Source organism: Stenella coeruleoalba (genome assembly GCF_951394435.1).
Source record: "Stenella coeruleoalba genome assembly, chromosome: 6".
NCBI classification, from domain to species: domain Eukaryota; kingdom Metazoa; phylum Chordata; class Mammalia; order Artiodactyla; family Delphinidae; genus Stenella; species Stenella coeruleoalba.
In genome coordinates this window covers 4181150-4204704 of record NC_137151.1, presented here as the reverse complement: position 1 = coordinate 4204704, position 23555 = coordinate 4181150, and the positions used below count along the sequence as shown (strand labels likewise).

At 40.5% G+C, this 23555-nt stretch overlaps 1 protein-coding gene across 3 annotated transcripts in view; it reads right to left on the bottom strand.

Moving 5' to 3' along the window:
• Window positions 1-23555, bottom strand: part of PLEKHB2 (pleckstrin homology domain containing B2) — a 48683-nt gene that overhangs the window by 22162 nt on the left and 2966 nt on the right. For all 3 annotated transcript variants that reach the window (XM_079924245.1, XM_079924243.1, XM_079924244.1), the window contains exons 2-6: window positions 12919-12963; window positions 9715-9867; window positions 8593-8695; window positions 3894-3933; window positions 2523-2612 (exon numbers count right to left, since the gene is read on the bottom strand). In XM_079924245.1, the coding sequence (XP_079780371.1) occupies window positions 2523-2612; window positions 3894-3933; window positions 8593-8695; window positions 9715-9867; window positions 12919-12955 (423 nt within the window). In that variant the 5' untranslated portion in view covers window positions 12956-12963. The remainder of the gene's footprint in view (window positions 1-2522; window positions 2613-3893; window positions 3934-8592; window positions 8696-9714; window positions 9868-12918; window positions 12964-23555) is intronic.

The window sequence follows — 23555 nt, the reverse complement described above, 5'->3', positions numbered from 1 at the left end:
ACGAAGAGTAGCCCCCGCTCGCTGCAACTAGAGAAAGCCCGTGCACAGCAACGAAGACCCAAAACAGCCAATAAATAAATAAATTTATAAAATAAAATACTTATAGAACCAATAAGTGAGTTTAGTAATAAGCTCACAGGCTACAAGATCAACATATAAAAATCAACTGTGTTTCTATATACTAGCAATAAACATGGAGAAAATGAAATTTGAAATACCATATACAAAAATTCAAAAAAAAGAGAAATATTTAAGTATAAATCTAACAAAAAACATACAGGATTTATATATTGAAAGCTACAAAATGCTAGTGGAAAAAAATCAAACAGGATCTAAATAGACAGTCCATTTTCATGGATTGGAAGCTCAACATAATAAAGATGTCAATGCTTCCCCAAAAAACCTAATTTCTATCAAAATCCCAGAAAGATTTTGTTGTACATTTAGACAAATCTACATGGAAAGTAAGTGGAATCAGAATAGCTAAAAGAATTCTGAAAAGGAAGAATGAAGTGGGGGGAATCAGCCTACCCAATCTCAAGACTTATTATTGATATATAGCTACAGTAGTCAAGTCTGTGTGGTATCAGAGGATGGAACAGACAGAGAACCCAGAAACAGACACACATAAATACAGCCAACTGATTTTTTACAGAGATGCAAAACCAATTCCAGAAAGGATTAACAGTCTTTTCAACAAATAGTGATGGGACAATTGAACATCCATATGCAAAAAAAAAAAAAAGAACCTCAACATAACCCTCTCACCTTATTCAAAATTAACTGACAACAGAAAAGACTCGTGTATAAATCCTAGGACTATGAAACTTTCAGAAGATAACATAGGAGAAAATCTTGGGAAACTTGGTCTAGGTGAAGTGTTAAACATGACAACAAAACACAGTCCATAAAAGGAAAAACTGATAAATTGGACTGCATCAAAATTAAAAACTCTGTGAAAGGCACTGTCAAGAGAATAAAAAGATATGCTACTGATCACATATCTGACAAAGGATTCCTATCTCAAACATATATATAAGAACTCTCAAAACTCAACAATAAAAAAATAATAAAACAAGTAGAAAATGAGCAAATGACATGAAGACATATCTCACTGAACAGGATATATGGATGGCAAGTAAGCACATAAAAAGATGTTCAACATCACAAGCTATAGGAAATGCCAATTAGGATCACAGTGAAATATCACTACACACCTATCGGAATAGTTAAAATAAAAAACAGCGACAACAGCAAATGCTGGTGAGGATACAGAGAAAGTAAACCACACATACACTACTGATGGGAAAGAGAAATAGTAGAGAAACTCTGGAAAGCAGTTTGTCAGCTTTTTAAAAAACTAATCATATACTTACCATACATTCAACTCAGCAATTACATTTTGGGGCACTTATCCCAGGGAAATAAAACTTTATGTCTGCATAACAACCTGTACATGAGTGTTCACATAAGGTTTATTGGTAACAGCCAAAATCTAGAAACAACCAAAATGTCTCCCAATAGTTAAACGTTCAATACATAATGTGATACGTCCATACCATGGCATACTACTCAGCAATAAAAAGGAACAGACTATTGACACATGCAACAATTTGGATGACTCTCAAGGGCGTTGTGCTTAGTGAAAACATCAAAAGATTTCAAAAGATCACGTGTTATATGATTCCATGTATATAACACTGTGGAAATGACAAAGTTATACAGATGGCAAACAAATCAGTGGTTGACAGGAGTTAGGGAAGGGGAAGAAGGGTGTGACTATAAGAGGGTGTAGCAGGAAGAAGATATTATGAACAGTTTTATATCTTGATTGAGGTGGCGGTTATACAATTTACACATATGATAAAATGACATGGAACCAGACATAAACATTGTACCAATTTCAAATTCCTGGTTTTGATTTTATCTACCATGTAACAGCTGGGGAAATGGGTGAAGAGTACATGAGACATGAGATTTCTCCATATTACCTTTGCAACTTCTTGTGAATCTATAATTATTTCAAAATTAAAAGTAAAAAAAAAAAAAAAAAAAATCAAAGTGCCTCCACAGGAGACTTCTATATGTAGCACTGAATGCCTGGCACCTCTAACTAGGGGACACCACAAGGTATTGGGCATGTGATTTTTGTTTTTAAGGTTTTGTTTTTGTTTTTTCAAAATAAAAAAAGCATTTTTTCTGATGATAGAGAGTATTCAAGTAAATAATTAAGTATAAACTTGAATCATCAAAATCATATTACCATGATTCATTTTTAGGTCTATCTTAAAAAGAAAATGTGAACAGGAAGATTATAAAGCAGTTGCTTTATTTTAGGAAAGCAAAAGATGGTAACAATCTATTTAAAAAAGAAAAGTTTAAAGACGAAAGGGTTTACAGTACATTTCTAATTTCTCTGATACTGTCTGGCTCAAAGTTTTCTTTTGTTTTAAAAGCACAGTAGCACAGAGACGTCAAGTTTCCCTCACTTGGATTCTATAAGGCAAAGATTTGCTCCCTACCTCAGGGGTTGGTGCAGCATAGGCTGTGTAAGGAGGTGGGGAGGAAACCACGGCAGTCTCGTCATACACGATTTCTGAGCCAACATAAGCCTTGAGAGGAGAGAAAGTATGAAAACAAGTGAGTTGCCACAAAGCAACTAAAGGCTCTTATGATACTATACCCTTTTATTTAGTAAATAAAAAAATTAATAAAAGCCGAAAAGTTTAATCTTTGAAGAGGAAATATAACAGCTCTCTGAGAAGCAATGACTAGCAGGACCACCCTCCCCTTGCCCACCACCCAGCACTCCAGTGTCCTTTGAATTCAGGAGGATGTGGCCCTCCTCAGCCACCAGCAGGGGGCAGAAGTAGAGTTCTCACTGCCCAAGAAGGCCACAGGGCCTCCACTGTTACCCAGCCCTTTTAAAAGATGTTACACCACTCTCAACATCCCTTCTGTTCACAAATAAAAATCCTACAATCTAAAACGTAGCAGTCAGGGATATGTTCTACACTCACAATCTGGTTTTTCCATTAAAAAATTTAAAAATCTTTCAGTAAATTACCCCCCGGTGGAAAACAAAAATATGTGTGCTCTTTTTAAAAATATCCACGTGAAGAATCACCTTAGCTCTTGCCCCTAACTATATGAATCATCAATACTAACTTCATTCAAGTAAAGGATTTTCATCGAAGAAAAGGTAACTGGACCTGTAATCTTAGGAGGAAGAACAGTCCTGAGCTAACAAAACTAGGAAAAAACAGCATTTGGATATTAAGTCTTTTTACTTTCTTTTCCCACCTGTACAAATTCTTTTAAAAGCACCATCTACCTTTCTCTTTCCTTCCTAGAGAAATAAATGAAAAAATAAAACCCTACCTGAAGAATGAAAATGTTGACCACAGAGGGAATTGCCTTTGATTCCCTGACAGACACCAAGATGGTATCACTAGCCTCTACAAATGGGGTTTACTGTCTCAGTTACTTCCTAAAGTCAGAAGAAACTAGAGACAAGTACAAGTCCCAAAAATGTTTATTTCACAGGCTGAGATGCTATTCATGAAAAGGACCCTGTGGTCCCTTTTGTGCCTTCTCTGTAAACGGCAGCAGAATTCAAAGTGTTGCAAATCTTTGTGAGACACAAACATTTCTAGAAAACAACACTGGGACCAGTGTGCCTGTGTTAGGAGGGCTCCTCCTGCCAAAATGTTTTGGCAAAATCCAGCTTCCTCACTGTCAGCGAAACACAGCCTGCCTATCTCTGCTTGCTCATCCTGGGCCGGATGGCAAAAAAACCCTCTTCCCCATTTCCCTTCTTAACCTCCTGTTCTCCCGTTTGTTACAGCAAGACTAAGTGAAAACATTACTAGTGACTGCCATTAGCAACTTACTGTGTTTGTCCTGGAATCCTGAAGCGTAAATTTCCAGGCCCTGAAGAAAAGAAAGAGGTACTTTATTTCAGGCAATCCAACATCTATCCCAACGGTTCTCAAACCTGCATTGGCATCGGAATTTCTGAAAAAGCTTGTTTTTAAGAGCAGATCTGAAGCCCTTGCCTCAAGACGTACTCAATCAACTTATCTAAGACGTGCACTAGGAATATATGATATGTAAAGAAATAAATCTATAGTACATATGTAATATTTAAAGCATAATCTACAGTTTTTCCTTTACTTTTTAAATAAATGTAAAATGTACCATACTTAATTATACTAGAACTAGCAGTATCTCTTCATGTTATACACACAGATCTACCTGATTTTTTTAATGGCTACATAATGTTCCATGATATGAGATTTAGATGGTCAGCAATATTTTGCTATTAAAAATAATGTTGGTATTTGAGAAACTGACCTATAACGTATGTAAGTTTAAGGTGTACAACATGATGACCTGACACGTATATCATGAATTGATTACCACAATAAGCTAACACGTCCAGGACCCCCACACGATTACCTTTTTATTTTTTCTGGTGATAACACCTAAGATCTGCTCTCTTAACTTTCAAGTATATGAGACAGTATGATTAATTATCGTCACTATGCTGTACAATAGATGCCCAGAACTCACTCATTTTACAGCTGGATGCTTGTACTCTTTGTCCAATATCTCCCCCATTTCCCTCAACCCCTGGCAAACACCATTCTACTCTCTACTTCCATGATTTTGGCTTTTTTAGATTCTACATATAAGTGAGAACATATAGTATTTTTCTTTCTCTGTCTGACTTACTTCACTTAGCATAATGCCCTCAAGGTCCATTTATGTTGTTGTAAAGGCAGGGTTTCCTGTTTTATGGTTGATTAACAGTCCATTACCCATGCATGCACAAGTCTGTGCGTGTGTGTGTATCACATTTTATTTATCAGTTCATCCATCATCAGACACTTGAGTTGTTTCCATGTCTTGGCTACTACGAATAATGCGAGAAACACAGGGGTACAGCTACCTCTTTGAGACAATGATTTAATTTCCTTCAGATATATACACAGAAGTGGCATTGCTGAATCATATGGTAGTTCTACTTTTAATTTTTTGAGGAACCTCCATACTGTTTTCCATAGTGGCTGCACAAAGTTACATGCCCACCAATAGTGCACAGGGTTCCCTTTTCTCCACACCCTCACCAATACTTATCTTTTGTCTTTTTGATAACAGCCATTCTAAGGTGTGAGGTGACCTCACTGTGGTTTTGGTTTGCACTTCCCTGATTATTAGTGATGGTGAGCACCTTTGGAAAAACGTTTTTTCAAGTCCTTTCCCCACCTTTTAATTGGTTCGTTTTTATGCTATGGAGTCATACAAGTTCCCTACATATTTTAGATATTAAACCCTTATCATATAAATGGTTTGCAAATATCTGTTCCTATTCCATAGGGTGCCTTGTTATCTTTCTAATTATTTCTTTTGCTGCGCAGAAGCGTTTTAGTTTAATGCAGTCCCAATTTGTTTACTTCTGCTTGTGTTGCTTGCATTTTTGGTGTCACATCTAAAATCGCTGCCAAGACCAATATCAAAGACCTTTTCCCCATGTTTCCTTCTAGTAGGTTTACAGTTTACGGTCTTACATTTAAGTCTTCAATCCATTTCAAGTTAATTTTTGTGACTGGTCAAGATAGGGAGTAAGTCCTTTCTGAAAAATCTGGGTTCTACACTCTTCTAAGCATAATTCCTTTGAATGTCTTATGCCGGGGCTCGCTTATCCTTCTCTGCCTTCCAGTGTTCTGAAATGACAAGCCCTGGGGGAACCTTCCAGTCTCTGCTAAGGTCCCAAGGATATCATAGGCTCAAGGGTTTTTCCTTGGCTTTTTCAAGAAGTATCAGCACCTCTACAGACCGCAGGGTACTACCAAAAATTTTTAAGATTTAATTAGCTCATCTTGTTACTGCTTCTGGGAGTTGGAGTAGGGTTAAAAACTGTGATACATCTCAACAGAATCTTCTATTTCTTTTTCTGACTGTTGCTCTTTGTATTCTGTGCTTGAAGTTAAACTTATTTGGCTGTCGCTTCTGAATGTCTTCCCCTTCATTTCACTAGGTAGTTGAGGAAGATGACACAGATTCATTTCCCCCTTTTTTCCCAGAGGTCTCTGTCATGGGTTGAATTGTATCCCCTGCAGAAAGATAAGCTTAAGTCCTAATCCCCAGTACAGGTGAATTATTTAGAAATAGGGTCTCTGCAGATGGAGTCAAATTAAGATGAGGTCATACTGAATGAAGATGTCCTTATAAGAAGAGGAAATGTGGACACAGACACACAGGGAGAATACCATGTTATAACAGAGGCAGAGACTGGAGTGGTGCAGCTGCAAGCCAGAGAACATCAAGGATAACCGGCCACAACCAAACCTAGGAAGAGGCCAGGAACGATTCTATCCAGAGTCTTAGAGGAAGCATGGCTCTGCTGACACAGTAATGTCAGACTTCTAGCTTCTGGAACTGTGAGAGAATAAACCTGTTGTTTTAAGGCACCTAGCTTGTGATACTGTGTTACAGCAGCCCCAGGAAACAAACAGTCTCCTCTTCTTTACTTTTTTACCTTGCTGTGTCATTTTATTTCAAGTGTGTTTCCTGTTAACAGAATAAATAGGTGGACTTTGTATTTTCTGCCCAATCTCAGATCTTATCCTTTTTAAGGAGAATTTAACCAACTCACATTTATTGAATTCACAGATATCATTGGTCTAATTACTGCTACTTCATCTCCTGTCATGCCTTATTAAGTTTACCTGCTGGGTTTTTTTATTCTAGTATTATCCTCCATTGCTCTGTCCCTAATTGTACCCTTAAAATTAGACACATAAATAAACCTCTATTTTCCCATAAAGTTAAGAAAAAGTCAGCCTTCCATGCCAAACAAGGCAAGTCCTTCAGTGTACTTTTACCCCTTCTCCCTCCTCTATGACAAAAAAGCCTCCCATGTTTTGTTAAAATATTCTAAAATTTTAGTTCTAGATACTTTTTCCACTAGTACTTAAAGGAACCGTCCATACATGTGACATCTCAGCGAACAGTAGAATAGAGCAGTTAAGAACAAAGGGCTATGAAGACAAAGATTCAAATTCTGAGTCGAGCCTAAAAGCTCTAAAACCTTGGGAAGTATGGCAGGCAGAATGATGCCTCCTCCCTACAGAGAAATCCACATCCTAATCCCCAGAACCTCTAAAAATGTTACCTCACCAGGCAAATGGACTCTGCAGCTATACTTAAGGTTAAGGACCTTGAAATGGAGAAGATTATACTGGATTATCGAGGCTGGCTCAAACTATTCTTAAATCCTTAAAAGCATATAACCTTCCCCAGCTACAGAGAATCAGACAGATAACAGCAGGAGAAGGGCTCAGCCCAGAAGCCAAGGAATGCAGGAGGACTCTTGAAGCTAGAAAAGGCAAGGAAATGGACTCCCCGCTAGAGCCTCAAGAAGGGATCATGGCCCTGCCAACACTTTGAAACCTAGTGTAGAACTCTGACCTCCAGAAATGTAATCAGAAATGTGTACTGTTCGAAGCCACTAAGCTTGTGGTAATTTATTACAAGAGCATTAAAAACTGATACAGAAAGTTACTTAACCTCACTATGCCTCAATTTCTTACAACAGAACAGTATCCACTTTATAAGATATGGTGAGGATTAAACAACATACATAAAGCAGTTAGCACAGTACCCAGTGCAAAGTAAGTGTTCAAATTATTAAAGAGTAAAAATATAGATCCAGTTTATAAAAAAGTAGCAAACTGGCTTGACCTGTGTTCATTTCTCCATTAGTCTTTAGGAAAGGTACATCTTTTCCAGAAAACGCTATTTAAGATTCACTAATATAAATGAGAAGAATGTAAAAATGAAACTACATCTAGGATTTAAAATAAACCCTAGAGATCTGCAATGTCCAGAGTTAACCTTTGTTAGTGGTACAGTGTGGACAGGAAAAAAAAAATCAGTGTTTTCAAGATTCTGATCCCACATCAATGCTAATGTTAACAGACTGAGAATTAATAAAGTTGGGTTTTCCTTCTTTGTGCTTCCACACCCCTTCTTCAGCGATGGCAGATGGAAATAAGAACCACCAAAAGGAGAAAGGCTATATAATACAGATGTCAGTGCTTTTTAAAAAGACATTTACATAAAAAGGACAAGATTTAAGGGGAATTCCCTGGCAGTCCAGTAGTTAGGACTCCATGCTCTCACTGCCGAGGGCCCAGGTTCAATCCCTGGTCAGGGAACTAATACCCCACAAGCCATATGGCACGGCCAAAAAAAGAAAATTTAAGAACCCACTTAACTATGCCCATTGCCCATTGCCCAATGTGCATCTAGTAATGAAAAAAGAGAGTGCAAAGTGACTGTATCTAATAGTTTCTGCCATACTCACTACAATGGGACCCTGCATGGGCAGCAGAAACGAGGCAGAAACGAGGATCAGGGTTATCAGACATGGAGTGAGACTCTTAACATTTCTTTCACACAACCTCTGAGTCACTTATTCTGCTGCCTACAGGAACACGCCACTCCCGTGCTTCTCCCTTCCTCATAACTGGAAATTAAAACAGAAAACACTTTTAAAATTAAACACCCTGGAAAAAAACTTACAAACAATCATCTGTGCTTTCTGCACAAAGACTGATGGTTTTCCCATCTCGGCAAACAATCTGCAGCAGACAGTCTTTTGGCTTCCCATCTGGAGGCTGAATATCTATGAAAAATATACAGGATACAGGAGTATTTACATAGTTTTTTTTTTAAGGATTTCTTAACAGCTCAGATAAGCAAAGGACCAGAACCTCAGAACATTACAATTATAAAACATCTTTGTTCTGCTGTACAGAACCAAACACATGAATCATTACTCCATTCTAATTAAACTTCCTGCTGGAGAAACATGTAAGCCTCTTCCAGAGCATGATCCACATATGGTGATACACAAAATAGCCCAGACATTAGAAGAATAAGCACAACGAAAAGTGTTGCAAAGCATCAGTTAACAGAATACTTACTGCTTTTATTCACAAAGCATCAAACTAGATCGCTGCTTTAAAAGTGAAAATCGGTTGTTTAAAGTATCTCTGTGTACCAAGAAGTAAGACCTATGATATCTGAGCCTGGTTTAAGTAAGGATTTCAATAGCTAGTCCATAGAGGCTTGTGTTTCAAGAACTTATAGGGGCAGGATATTATTACACCAATGGTTACTACAGCAGCCTCTTTATTCCAAATAGCAACAGAGCTAATAAAACAAACAGGGAAGTCTACATATGCCATTAATTAGAAATAGAAAAGTCTATGCTTATTAAAACAAAAAAAAAAACTATTCCTTCAATAGTTGTGATAATTATATTGAAAGACATCATGGATTTTAAGAAACTGACTAGAGTTGTTATCAATAAGCCAGTTTCTGAGTCACAAAATCTATACTGCCTAGGGTAGCTCCATCCTTCTTGGGGTTCCCAGCACTCTGGTTCCTTAGTCTTCCACCACCTTCTCCATGAGAGAGAACGGAAATGTGGACTGATGGGTCTGATTCAGAGGAGAAAATTAATCTGCCAACCCACATGGGTCATAATCCAAGTGTCTGGTTTCATCTGGTTACCTCTTCCCAGATGAAACCCTTCTTTGGTCTGTAAATGAAAGCAGAATGGGTAAGGAAGAAGAATCAACTCCCATCAAGAAAGCAGAAGGGCAGGCGACAGAAGCTGGACAAGACAGACCCACTTACCCCGACATTCATGTCCCGTGCGGATGTTGATGCAGTCCACGGGCATGTGGACCTTATCCTCCACACTCTGCCGAGTTTGGTCATCATAATAGATCAGGTGACCATCTGACCACAGGTCAAACCAATTCTTCTTCCAGCGCTTCAAAATAGTACCTGAAAAAAAGTGGGAAATGTTGCCTTTGAGTGGAAAAGCAAGGACTTTGTCCTTTAATTCACCTGTAACAGAAACAAAAGAAACTTTCCTCTGGTCCCAAAAGTATACCTGCATACAATTTCCCAGAGCAGTCCATCAAAATGGAAGTGAAAGCAGACCCGAACTGCATGAACACCCATGCTGTACCAGGGCTGCACGCAGCATGCTCTAAGATGAGAACTTCGATCTTACTGAGAACGCTGCCAACTTAAAAGTATCAAAATATTTTAAAAAAAAAGAAAGTTCAATAAAACTTTGATTTTGAGCTAATGAAACATGTCTAACATTTAACTCTCCATGTGGTACATCTAATCCTTCCCAGTAGTATCTAACTGCTAGATTGATCAGAAAACGTTGAACTGTAAAGCCTCTACACACAAATAACAGTAATACTTTCCTCTTCTGGAAAAACTTCTCTTTTTCTTGAAGGGCCTTCACATATACTCTTCTCTAATGCTCACCTTCCCTTACAGCCCACAGTGTGGGGAGTCTCCCTGCCTAAGACTATGCAGAGGCAGGCTCAGACACTGGATACATCCACACCCAGACACTGACCCAGGCCCAGGGCCTGACTCCTACCCAGCACGCATCCATCCTACTAACTCACACGTCTCTATCGGTTTGAGAGAATTCATCCATTCATTTGTAATCTTGGACTAGGCATTTAACTTCATAAAACTCTAAGTTCCTTGTCAGCCAAAAGGGAAATCTAAAAGTTACCCCTGCACCTTTCTCACATCCATACGCTACCGGCTGCATCTTTTGTTCCTATAGATCCCACCCTGTTCATGGCCAATGTGCACAAATTCCAAATATTCATCCCAGCAGCCTTCCAAATTCCTTTTACCACTATCAAACACCCACCTTGCTGAGACGCAACCACAGCACTTGCCCAAACTGATAAATAAGTGACACCCAGCATCCATTTAACTGGCAGTGCCTGAGCTGTGCAGAAACTACCAAAGAGAGCCACCCGAACACAGACAGGTGTAATCACCGGGTTGGGGAGTTCTATCCAAGGATCGCACCTGCCATCAAAGGCCTGACTGCAGAACCCTAAATTAAGCTGTCCTCCAGAGTCCAGATACTGAGGCCTAAGAGTCTGCCAACGGCAAGAAAAGGAAACCTGAAGACAGTGGTGCATATGTGTAACTACATGTGTATCTCTGCTGCTCTGCAACTCAGTGAATATAATACAACTCACCTCATTTTAGTTTATTATGAATGATGCTTCTGCTTTAGCAAAGACGGAAAAATCAACCCAACATCAGGAGATTGGGAAATGGAATAAGTCTTACGAATACACACTTTTGAGATAACCATAACTAAGACAGTGGAAAAGTCTGTACAACTTATTTACAGAACTCCTATTTTGTGTACATCATCACGCTAAGCGCTGATGGGAAGCACAAAATTGTCAAAAGGGTCACCGTTCACTTATGTTGACAGAACATTTACATTGAGTCATGATGGAGAAAAGACACTTGCCCTCAAAGAGTGCAGGAAGGGAAGGCTCATCCTCCAGGTCTGAGCAAGGCTCTCCATGTCCCCTGACCATTTTAGGATCACCCAAGATCCTCAAAACCCAAGACAAGGAAACTTACACAAACATTGGGGCTAGATTCCAATATGTCACAACTTTTTTTTTTTTTTTTAAGCCAACAATACAATAGCTGCATCTATTCTTAGACTACAGAACTGTCATAGACCTTGAAAGGACACCTGTTCAGCTCCAGGTCTGAGAACGTAAAACTAGTAACAGGACAGACAGTCTGAAAGCTCGTCTCCTGGTACAAAGGGTGTTGATGTTGAAACGAGACAGCCCTGAGTCTGAATGTAGATTTGCCACCCATAGTTAACATCTGGACCAGTTATCAGTGAACCTCTATTTCTTCAGCTGGAAGCTGGGGTAATGCCACCCACCTCACAGAGCTGTTGTGATAATTATATTGATATAAAAATCTGTACAATGGGAACACAAACAAGCTTCAAAAATAGTTTTTATAAACCGTCGAAGGTATGCAAGTCCATTCTTCCTTGCTAGGCTCAATTTTAGCTAAGTATTGAAAATAGTCCTTAAATACAAATTCATATCTGAACAATACAGTATATATCACCACTCAAGCTTTTGCTGGAGTCATAAACAATATACTAGTCACTTTTCCCTTAATGCTGCTCTTTCTAGAACACAGCAGAATGATCTGCTTACTCTTTCTGCAATAAACAGAGCTGCTTCTTCCTGCTTTAAAACATACTATGAATCCTACTTAAGGTGGCAGCCTCAGAGATAAGCAGAGTTAAGTATATGCAAGCCCATAGAGATGAGTCTAAGAAAATGAACTTAATCCCATAAAAAAAGAACTGAGTCCCTTCTCCAGAGTCCTTTTGGAGACACAAAAGATTTGGTTTTAGATAAACTTGTTCCCTCGGGTCAAATCTTAATCTATAATTAAAGACTCTAGTATTTCAGAATCTGGTCACTGTTCAATCCCCAGATGAGACAGGTGTTTCCCACAAAGCGAGCAGTACCTCCATGCTAATATATTAGCTCAGCTCCATGGTAATATATCAGCTCAGCTTGGGTAGATCCAAGAACCTCAGGTCAGCCGTCAATAATATAGCATGCTAGGGACTTCCCTGGCCATCCAGTGGTTAAGGTTCTATGCTTCCATTGCAGGGGGCACAGGTTCCATCCCTGGTCGGGGAACTAACTTTGTCGCACGGCGTAACCAAATAATAATAATAATAATATAGCACGCTAGTGAGAAAAGAGAAACCAGCAGGGACTATTACTGTCCCCTGGTTCCTGTCAAGGTAGCAACCAAGAAGCTCCACGTGTGCAGAAAAACGGTTCATAGAGCTCTAAAAATCTGCAAGAGGAAATCCAGGGCAACAACATTAGTAAGACTTTGTTATTTGTTTGTAAACACTGGCAGTGTCAGCCACAGAAATAAAGATGTGCCCTAAGGCAACACTAAACCCAGCCCAAGGGGCTCACGTCCTGTACTTACTCTGTCTCAGCAACCATCCACTCTTCACAAACGCCATTTTTCCACCTGTAGAAGAAGAAATAGGCAGGTTCAAAATTATACCCAGAAAAGAGAATGACCCGTATGAGCTGTTTTTACTCACAACACTTCTGACACCAAATTGTGGGGTTTTTCCATACCAACAACCAATTTTCCAATTCTCAGGACACCAACTGGATGTCTACTGATTCAATTAGATTCTGACACTAACTACCTGGACTTAGCATCAGACCTCACAGCTTAAGGGCTCAGTTCCACAAGAGCGCTCCCACTTTAGACACAAGTCCTGGGCCACCCATATTTCTGATCTATAAATTGGGGGTGCCCACAACCCCCTCCTGAGATTCGATAATTTGCTAGTATGGCTCACAGAACTCAGGAAGGCACTTTACTTACTATTACCTATTCATCATAAAAGGATACAACTCAGGAACAGCAAGATGGAAGAGATGCAGAGGACAAGGATTGGGGGAAGAGCGCAGAGCTTCCATGCCTCTCCAGGCACCATTCTCCCAGCATCTCCATGTGATCACTGGAACCCTGTCATTTAGGGGTTTTTAAGGAGGTTCCATTCGGTAGCCATGACTGATTACATCATTGGACACTGGTCCTTAAGCTCCATCTCCAGCCTCTCTACCATCTCTGGAGGTCCAGGGATGGGGCTGAAAGTTCTTTTTATTTTTTATTTATACATTTATTTATTTTATTTTTGGCTGTGTTGGGTTTTTGTTGCTGCACGCAGGCTTTCTCTGGTTGTGGCGAGCGGGGGCTACTCTTCGTTGCGGTGCACAGGCTTCTCACTGCGGTGGCTTCTCTTGTTGCAGAGCATGGGCTCTAGGTGTGCAGGCTTCAGTAGCTGTGGCTCACAGCCTCTAGAGCGCAGGCTTAGTAGTTGTGGAGCACAGGCTTAGCTGCTCCGTGGCATGTGGGATCTTCCTGGACCAGGGCTCGAACCCATGTCCCCTGCACTGGCAGGCGGATTCTTAACACTGCACCACCAGGGAAGCCCCTGGGGCTGAAAGTTCTAACCTGCTCATCACAAGCTTGGTCCCTCTGGCAACCAGCCCTACCCTGAAGTTATCTAGGGGCCCATGATCTCATTAACATAAACTTAGATATGGCTGAAAGGGGTTTATTATGAATAAAAAGACAACAAAAAGACACCCCTAGTACCTCTATCTCTCAGGAAATTCCAAGAGTTTTAGAAGTTCTTATGTTTCTTATTATATCACAAAATCACAGCCCTTTGGTCTCTCTATCCTTAGCCTTTCAGTGTCAGCTGAGGAAAGGACCAAAGCCATTTTACCTCACTGGCCACCTGGAATTTACCCAGTACCTCCTTAATATGGCCAATACAACCCCCCACGCGCACCCTAGGCTTTAGCCTCAGCACCCTGTCCACCTAACTAAGTCTAACTCCACTTACATCTAACAGACATAAAGCAGCCCTAGAACACAACTGCACACAGCCCAGTAAGGTGCGCACTGGTGTCAGCAGGTGGAGTGGCCAGGTCAGAGCAGAACACCAGAAGTCATGAAAAAAAAGGTTGATAAATTTAACTCCATAAAAATAAAAATCTGAGTGGCAAAAAATAAAGTCAAAAAGACCAATAAAAGATTAAGAAAAATACGTTTTACAACCATATATATGGCAGCAGTGAGTTAATTTCCTTCACATACAAAGCTCACTTATAACAGAAACAACAATCATTTGGCAGTTCACAGGAAAAGAAACATGAATGGGCAAAAAACTCATAAGCTACTCCATTTCTCTCTCAATTCAACTAACAAAATTCAAATCACAAGTTAACAATATTACCTATCAGAGGGCCACAAATGAAAAAAACTACGATACCCAGAAAGGAGAAAGCATAATGGCAGGAATGAAAACTGTTGTTAACATTTCGGGAGGGAAATTTGACAATATCCATCCAAATTTTAGATATTCATATACTTTGACCTAGCTTTCTCACCATTACTAGAAATATGCCTCATTGATAAACAAACACAGGTTCACCAACACATGTATAACACTAGCCCCAACCAAAGGGCTCCACGAAAGAGGACTGCTTAATGAGCACCTCCACCCATGGCATATTTATGCAGATGTGAAAAGGAATGAAGTAGAACAGTATGTGCTGATGAGCACACGCAGCTGATACCCACACAGCTATTTTCTGGAAGGAACCATTAAAAACTGTTAACAACGTGTACCTCTGAGGAGAGGAATGAGGCAGTGCTGCATATGTGTCAGAAAAGAGGGTGACTATTCAGGCCTATTACACCTTTCTGTACTATTTAAGTTTTTTAAAACAACTTGCGGGGCTTCCCTCGTGGCGCAGTGGTTAACAATCTGCCTGCCAATGCAGGGGACACGGGTTTGAGCCCTGGTCCAGGAAGATCCCACATGTCACGGAGCAACTAAGCCCGTGCACCACAACTACTGAGCCTGCGCTCTAGAGCCCGCGAGCCACAACTACTGAGCCCGCGTGCCACAACTACTGAAGCCCACGCACCACAACAACTACTGAAGCCCACGCGCCTACAGCCCGTGCTCCGCAACAAGAGAAGCCACTGCAATGAGAAGCCCGTGCACCGCAACGAAGAGTAGCCCCTGCTCGCCACAACTAGAGAAAAGCCCGTGTGCAGCAACGAAGACCCAACGCAGCCAAAAATAAAATTAAATAAATTTTTAAAAAACATTTGCAAGTATTGTATCATTTTATTTTTGAAATCAACACATATTATTTGGAGGCTGAGATTATGGGCCACTTTTGTTTTCTACTTTAGCAGTTTTAGGTATTCTCTTTAAGGCACAAAGGTTTGGAAGGTTAGCAAAATGGAGCACAAGCCCAAGTGGGCACTTCAAAAGAACAAATGAGTTCTCCCTCATTTAACTTTCCCCATGTCTAAGAATGGCTCGAGTCTCACAAATCATCCTATATTCCAGCATCTCCAAAATCCTGTAATCTGAAGGTTCTTAGTCTCCCTGCAGTTTCTGCAAATTCATGCTGTCTGTCCTCACCAAGAAAGGAAAGACGTTTTTCATTTTTCCCTCCCACATTTAGGTACTCAAACGTACAGTCCCAGATGAACTAGATGCACAGTCAGTCTCTTCTCTTTCTCTCAGTGCTTGTTCACACTGCTCACTGCTGCTGCGAGACACCTGCTGACAGTGAAGGGACGAGCCTGAGGGCAGCTGACTGTTGAGATGGCAGCGCTAACTGCTGAGTCACTGACTCACCCAACCAGGGATCTCCCGCTAATGCAAGGCTTTCCATTAAGCAAAACGATGCGTTTCTTCATTATTTAAACTGAGTTGAACTAGTTTCCTGCAACTTGCAGCCTAAAACATCCTAAAACAATCATTTACTTCCAAAAGGATTCGAGGCAGAGAAATAATACCAACATATTTTCATTCAACAAATATTCTTTGAACATCTAATGTGTGCCCAGCCTTGCAGCAGGCACTAAGGATACAGCAGTGACCAAGCTAAAACCCCTGCTTTCATGTTAGCTTACATTCTAATGGAAGAAACAGGTTAAACTTGTAAGCTAAAAAGATAGAGGATGGAGTGTTATAGATAGCATCACATCTCTGCAGTGATACTATTACCCCAGAACATAAAACTGGAAGGGTATGTAACACGTATTCAACTCATGCCAAATCCTGGATATTTATACTAAAACTTCCTACGATCATAACATAAACTCATTTATTTTTCTTTGGAAAATAGCTGGGAATAGATCACAAATTACTTGTAGAATGTATTGGGAGCTACCTAGATACAATACAAATTTAAAACCTGACTGAAATGTTGTCATACAACTTTGCTGGTACCTTCTGAGTTGGTTATGGAACCAAATGAACAGTGCAAAAACGTGATGCAACAGAAAGGAGTCTCCCGAACTTCTGTGGTAAATTTTTTAAAATCTCTCATGATTCTTGATATTAATTTGGCTATTATTTGCTGACAATCATAATAGTCAAAATGTCAGCTCAGCCTAACAATGATATTAAGAACAGCTTCATTTATTCACAGGTCTTCAAGAATCCGAGTCCAACAACTTTAGGTGGCTGTAAGATTAACACCACCACCAGTAGCATCCAGGAGAATAAAGAGTTAAAAACAGAGTTCCTTAAGGACCTAGAGCTTTCCAGTTATCTACTAATTGTATGGGTCAGCATCTGAGTCGCCAGATATTGTGCCTATGTTTTCTTTGGCATTTCCTTGGGGTGAGGCGGGGTTTCTTTTACTTCTCAGGTAGAAGTGGCTCAAGGGATGTCAACAAGAGAAAACTGGGGCTTCCCTGGTGGCGCAGTAGTTAAGAATCCCCCTGCCAGTGCAGGAGATACGGGTTCGAGCCCTGGTGTGGGAAAATCCCACATGACGCAGAGCAGCTAAGCCCGTGCGCCACAACTACTGAGCCTGGTCTCTAGAGCCCGCGAACCACAACTACTGAAGCCTGTGTGCCTAGAGCCTGTGCTCCGCAATGGGAGAAGCCACGACAATGAGAGGCCCTCGCACCACAACGAAGAGTAGCTCCCACTCACCGCGACTAGAGAAAGCCTGCGTGCAGCAACGAAGACCCAACGCAGCCAAAAATAAATAAATAAAATAAATAAATGTACTAAGAAAAGAGAAAACTGAAAAGCCAACTTGGAAATCAATTTCAGGCCACTGGAGTCAAGAATTTAAAACGGAAAAAAAAACCTTCTCCATCAAGAGGACAACATTATAAACATATCTCTGGCGTGCCTATATAAAATAGTTCCAAACTATTAAAGAAAGAGAAAATTAAATTACAAGGTAGAAAGAAACCTGAACTGAAATTAGCAACAGAAACCCACGACTTTTTATAAAAGGCTAGTTGTTCTGCTGGACTCAAGTAGCTTCTTATCTGGTATCATCCTGTCTACCATTAGTCATTATGTGAAACAATCTCACATGTCCAGATCTTTATCTCTAATACTGGTCTCCTCTAAAAGGAGCCAGTACTCCTTGAAAACGAGCTGGTTACAATTCAGGGACAGGACACCTCAAGATGTGCCTAAGTTGTCTTACTGTCAAAAAACAAAGATGATTTCAGGAAAAAAAAAAGTCAACCAGCTGAAGAAACGGCATCTAATGGCCAAATTGTGACAACATGGGTGCCAATGTGAAAATAATAATTATGGTTCATTAGAACCAACTGAGACTAAAAGGCATCCTAAGTATAAAATGATTAAAACCATATACATCACTATAGAATGTTTTAGAGAAACACACCTTCCAATGTGACTTCAATTTCACAACTGGGGTGGGGGAGGTGCGGGGGGGGTTAAAAAAAGGTTAAACACTTTGATTTGTGTAATTCCTTCCTCTCAGTAAATAATTCAAACAGTTATTGAATTAACAAGTAAGAGATGTTTGTTGTTTACTGTCTAAGATGTTAGGATTTCTTTTTTAAGACAAAAAGTCTAGATTTCTGAGTTAAGGACTCAAGTGTACTGCTACATAGGCAGCAGAGAAGACCGCAGGAACAGGTTTCAAACCATCCTAAAACTTACACTGCTGGGGAGAAATGACTCCTGGAAGAGAATCCTGGATTCACACCCTCAGCAATGCGCTGAGTTTGGTTACTTGCACTTTCTGGGCAAGCACTTACAAGCCAATCTCCAGAAGTCAGAAGAAGCCAAGAGGATATTAAAGGAGCTTCCTGGACATCCTTGGTGGCACAGTGGTTAAGAATCTGCCTGCCAATGCAGGGGCCACAGGTTCGATCCCTGGTCCGGGAAGATCCCACATGCCGTGAGCAACTAAGCCCGTGCACCACAACTACTGAGCCTGCGTGCCACAACTACAGAAGCCCGCACACCTAGAGCCCGTGCTCCACAACAAGAGAAGCCACCGCAATGAGAAGCCCATGCACTGCAAAGAAGAGTAGCCCCTACTCACCGCAACTAGAGAAAGCCCACACGCAGCAACAAAAACCCAACCCAGCCAAAAAATAAATAAACTTATTTTAAAAAAATAAAAATAAAATAAAGGAGCTTCCTAAAGCACCTGTGGTGTCTTCACTCAGATCAGGCAACATTATCAGCCAACAGTCATTTTCTTGGGGGACTGAGGCTGGACATTTTACCATCTAGCAGAGACCGCAAGATGGGCAGTCCTCTGAGGGCAGAAAAGTAAGTTCTTTATCTCCATTAAAGGGGTATGTGTCCTTTGTGCCCACCAGCCTCTGCTGTCAGGTACCATGTTGGTATCCCATCACCACTGGAGCATACTGCCTCATCAGCAGGAGCACCCTCGCCTCTGGCTCCCAACCCATAAGCAAGATGTAACACAATACAGACCCCCACACTGGGCCATGTAAGTAAGAGAGGCCAAGGGTAACAAGTACTTAAATAAGCAGCTGCCTCATCTGCTCCCAAATGACCCACCTCACCTATGCTGGACCACAGCTAAATCCTTCTATCTAGAGTCTGTCCCCTGCCAAGCTCCTCCAATGTATCCTGAACCCTGACCACAAAGCAGAGGAGGAGAAAACATTGCCTATCACTCAGCCTACTTGCCCTCAGCCTTATAGAGCATTCACATGCCACTGCCTAAAACAGGTACCCTACTCATTAGCCTAGACCAATTCCTGGCCCTGAATCCTGCTAGCCTGCCCTGCGTTGAGGTTACCTAGGACCAGTGCTCTGAAGGGAAAAAGAAAAAAAGGCAGACTTTAAAAATCCATCTTCCCGGGCTTCCCTGGTGGCGCAGTGGCTGAGAGTCCGCCTGGCGATGCAGGGGACACGGGTTCGTGCCCGGTCCAGGAAGATCCCACATGCCGCGGAGCGGCTGGGCCCGTGAGCCATGGCCGCTGAGCCTGCGCGTCCGGAGCCTGTGCTCCACAACGGGAGAAGCCACGACAGCAAGAGGCCCGCGTACCACAAAAAAAAAAAAAAAAAAAAAAAAAAAAATCCATCTTCCCATTTTTCCCTCTACAGTATATAGAAATATTACATATTTCTGAAAAATACATATTTCTTGATACTAAACACTACAAATCACATGAGAGTTATTTTCAAAGACAGAAGACACAACAGTGACATTAAAATGAGAATCCAGGGATTTCCCTGGTGGTCCAGTGGTTAAGAATCGCCTTCCAATGCAGGAGACACGGGTTCGATCCCCGGACAGGGAACTAAGACCTCACATGTCGCAGGGCAACTAAGCCCACATGCCACAACTAGAGAGAAGCCTGAACCACGCAACGAGGAGCCCGCGTGCCTCAGCGGAGGATCCCACATGCTGCAACCAAGACCCAACACAGCCAAAACTAGAAATCAATAAATATTTTAAAAATTTAAAAATGAGAATCCAAGACAAAAGATCTATGAATAACGTAAAGATCACCCATGCTGGTGACTGCTTTGCTACTTCCAACATTAATGACAGATTAAACACCTAACTCTGCTCTCTCCTGAAACGCAACTAAAATGACAGTTAAGGGGAAAACAAGGCATAAATCCACAAACACAAAGAGAATCGCAGCAGAGACAAAAGCAGATTAGATGCTAAAAACGCTGAGAAAGTTTTAAAGGCAAATGAACAAGCAGTAACTAATATAAAATATAAAAAGCTTTCTCTGCTTTTCATGTGCTAATAAGCCAAAACACAGCAAGCCAACTCTAGCCACAGAACACTGTAAAGATGCAGAAACTGGAAGTATGAGATAATGCTGAAGGTGGGGAAGAATATCAGAATTTACTGAAAGTCTTTAAGAAGAGTTAGTAGGCCCTCTACACATCCAGGCAACGACCCTCCCCAATCCTGAGGATCGTCTTTCTGGAAAAGCTGAAACACTGAGGCTCTAGGCTTGGGGACACCAGGGGTAGCTGAGAGTGGAAGAGAGATGCCAAACTTAGAGGAGTAACAGAGTAAGTGAATGTCTTAAACTCCCTGTCCTCTTCCTTTACTTAACTCCCAGACTCTCTAGCTCTGGACGAAGGGCACAGCCAAAGGTTCATTGATACTGACATTTTTTTCTACAAAACAACTGGTCTCCGGGCTTTCCTGGTGGCGCAGTGGTTAGGCATCTGCCTGCCAACGCAGGGGACATGGGTTCGAGCCCTGGTCCAGGAAGATCCCACAAGCCACAGAGCAACTAAGCCCGTGTGCCACGAATGCTGAGCTAGTGCTCTGTGGCCCGCGAGCCACAAATACTGAGTCCATGCGCCACAACTAATGAAGTCCGAGCTCCGCAACAAGAGAAGCCACCGCAATGAGAAGCCTGCACACCGCAACGAAGAGTAGCCCCTGCTCGCCGCAACTAGAGAAAGCCCGCGCACAGCAAGACCCAATGCAGCCGAAAATAAATAAAATAAATTTATTTTTAAAAAGATATTAAAAAAAAAAAAGCTGGTCTCTGCCTAAAACCCTACAGGGATTCTCATCATGTGATAAACTTTAAACAAACACATGAACTTTCAATCAGTTTTTTTAATATCTTAAATAGAAACAGATAGCATGTATGTTCAGACATCTGAGGAAGCTTCAAGAGACTGAAAAAAATAAAAGTAAAAAAACTCAAAAACCTCACAGGAATCAGAGACAATTGCAGGGAGCAAAGGAAAAGTTTTTAAAAAATTACTATTATCAGAAAGATGATACACAATATTGTAACCAAAAAACAAAACCAAAATGTTCTAAAAGAGGAACATTCAGAGCTCTCAGTTAAACGTGATTAACCAAAATTTAAAATAGAAGAACTGAAAAGATCATGATGGAGGAAATCTCTCTGAAAGGAAAAAAAGAAAAAAAAGGCCAAGAGATGAAAAAACTTACAGGATAAGCCTGGGATATGAAACATCCTGCTTACAGGAGAGTTTCACAAATAAACCAGCAAAAGAAGTATAAAAAAAAGTACTATACAAACATTTTCCAGAACAGGACAATACATTTCTAGACATATTTCTAGACAATACATTTCTAGACACATTTCTAGACATTTAATGAGTGTTCAGCAAGATGAATTTTAAAAGATCCTCGGTAAGGTTTATAACGGAAATTTCAGAACTCTACGAACAAAGAATAGAACCTAAAAACTTCCCAGAGCAAAACGGAGGTCACATAAAGGATAAACAAAGCATTAGGGCATCTTCATCAAGAATGCTGGAAGCTGGAAGGCAATGGATCAATATCTTCAAAATGCTGAGAGAAAATTATTTTCAAGCCAGAATTCCACACCCAGTCAAATTATCAATCAAGTAGATAAAATAAAGACATTTACACGCATGCTGAAAGACTTAAGATTTACCTTCCATGTACCCTACCCTGTTTCCAGAGCCTAGCGAAGAATGTATTCCACCAAAATGAGAGCATAAACCAAGAGGAACTAGGGGATGCAGGTGAAGGAAAGTCCCAGGGAGACAGCTGTGCCACAGGCCTAGAAAAGAAACCAGTCCAGACTGGAGGACAGTGTTGGGGGGAGGGGAAGGGGAAGGGGACAGAGCCTGACATCTAAGAGAGTCTGGTGGACTCAAGAAGAGTGTTTACAGGAGGCAGAAGTCTTCTATGGCAAGAAGTCAAAGATTACATCTAAATCAACAGCAATGTTATCATGTCCCGAATATAAATGTAAAAAAGGCAGCTAAGAAAAGGTGAAAACGTTTGTCTCTAGTTAATGGAAAGGGAGTATTTTTTGACTCTGAGGTTTAAAGTGCTATTTGGCTTTTCAATCTATGTATATGTATTATTTTGATAAATGTGAACATGTACGCAATAATTTGAATTATCCTCAAACATACAAAAAAAAAAAAAAACCCTAGATGAACACCATTTTCTTGAACCTCCCTTCTAAGAGTTCTTTAAAATGGGGGGAGAAACTTAGTATATTCTTAGCAATCAAAAATCATAAAGTATGATTTTGATAATATGCTTTGAAAAATTCATAGAGCCTAATGTTTCATAACACAGGCTTTGAAGTTAAAAGAACTGCGTTTATATCCTGGCTCAGTCACTTATAAATTACCTTGGGCAAGTTATTTAACTTTTCCAAGCCTTAGTTTCTTCATCTATACAATGAGAATACTAACATCTACTTGATAGGATGTTTGGAAAATTGGGTGAAATAACTTGTGTTTGCATAGTACCTGTTAGTTACTAAAACTAACAAATGGTAGCTGCTCCCACAGCAATTATAACTACTATTTTTGCTATTATTTCCTCACTATCCACCTGACTAAAATTTGCCTAAAACATTCTAGAAGACAGAAGCACATCAGGCTGCTTCTCAAATAGCTTAGAAGACTTAGTAAGATGTGCCTGACAGTCAAAATTTGAACACATACCTAGAAGGAAAAAAAAAAAAATCAAACCAAAAACCTTCCCAGAATACATAACTAAATTAGTCTCTGAAGGAACAGGAGTAGCTTTTTGACGTACCTTGTTGAACTCCACTCTCCATAACTTATTTCAACCTTTCACTATTATTTATACCCTGGAGCAGGATCTAATGCATAAACTAAGACTCACTAAAGTCTGATCTGCTGCTGGTCTCTAGAGGATGCCAGCAAACTAGTTGCAAAATAGCCACATTACTCACATGCCAATAAAACCTACAGAAAGTTTTAAAAATACAAACCA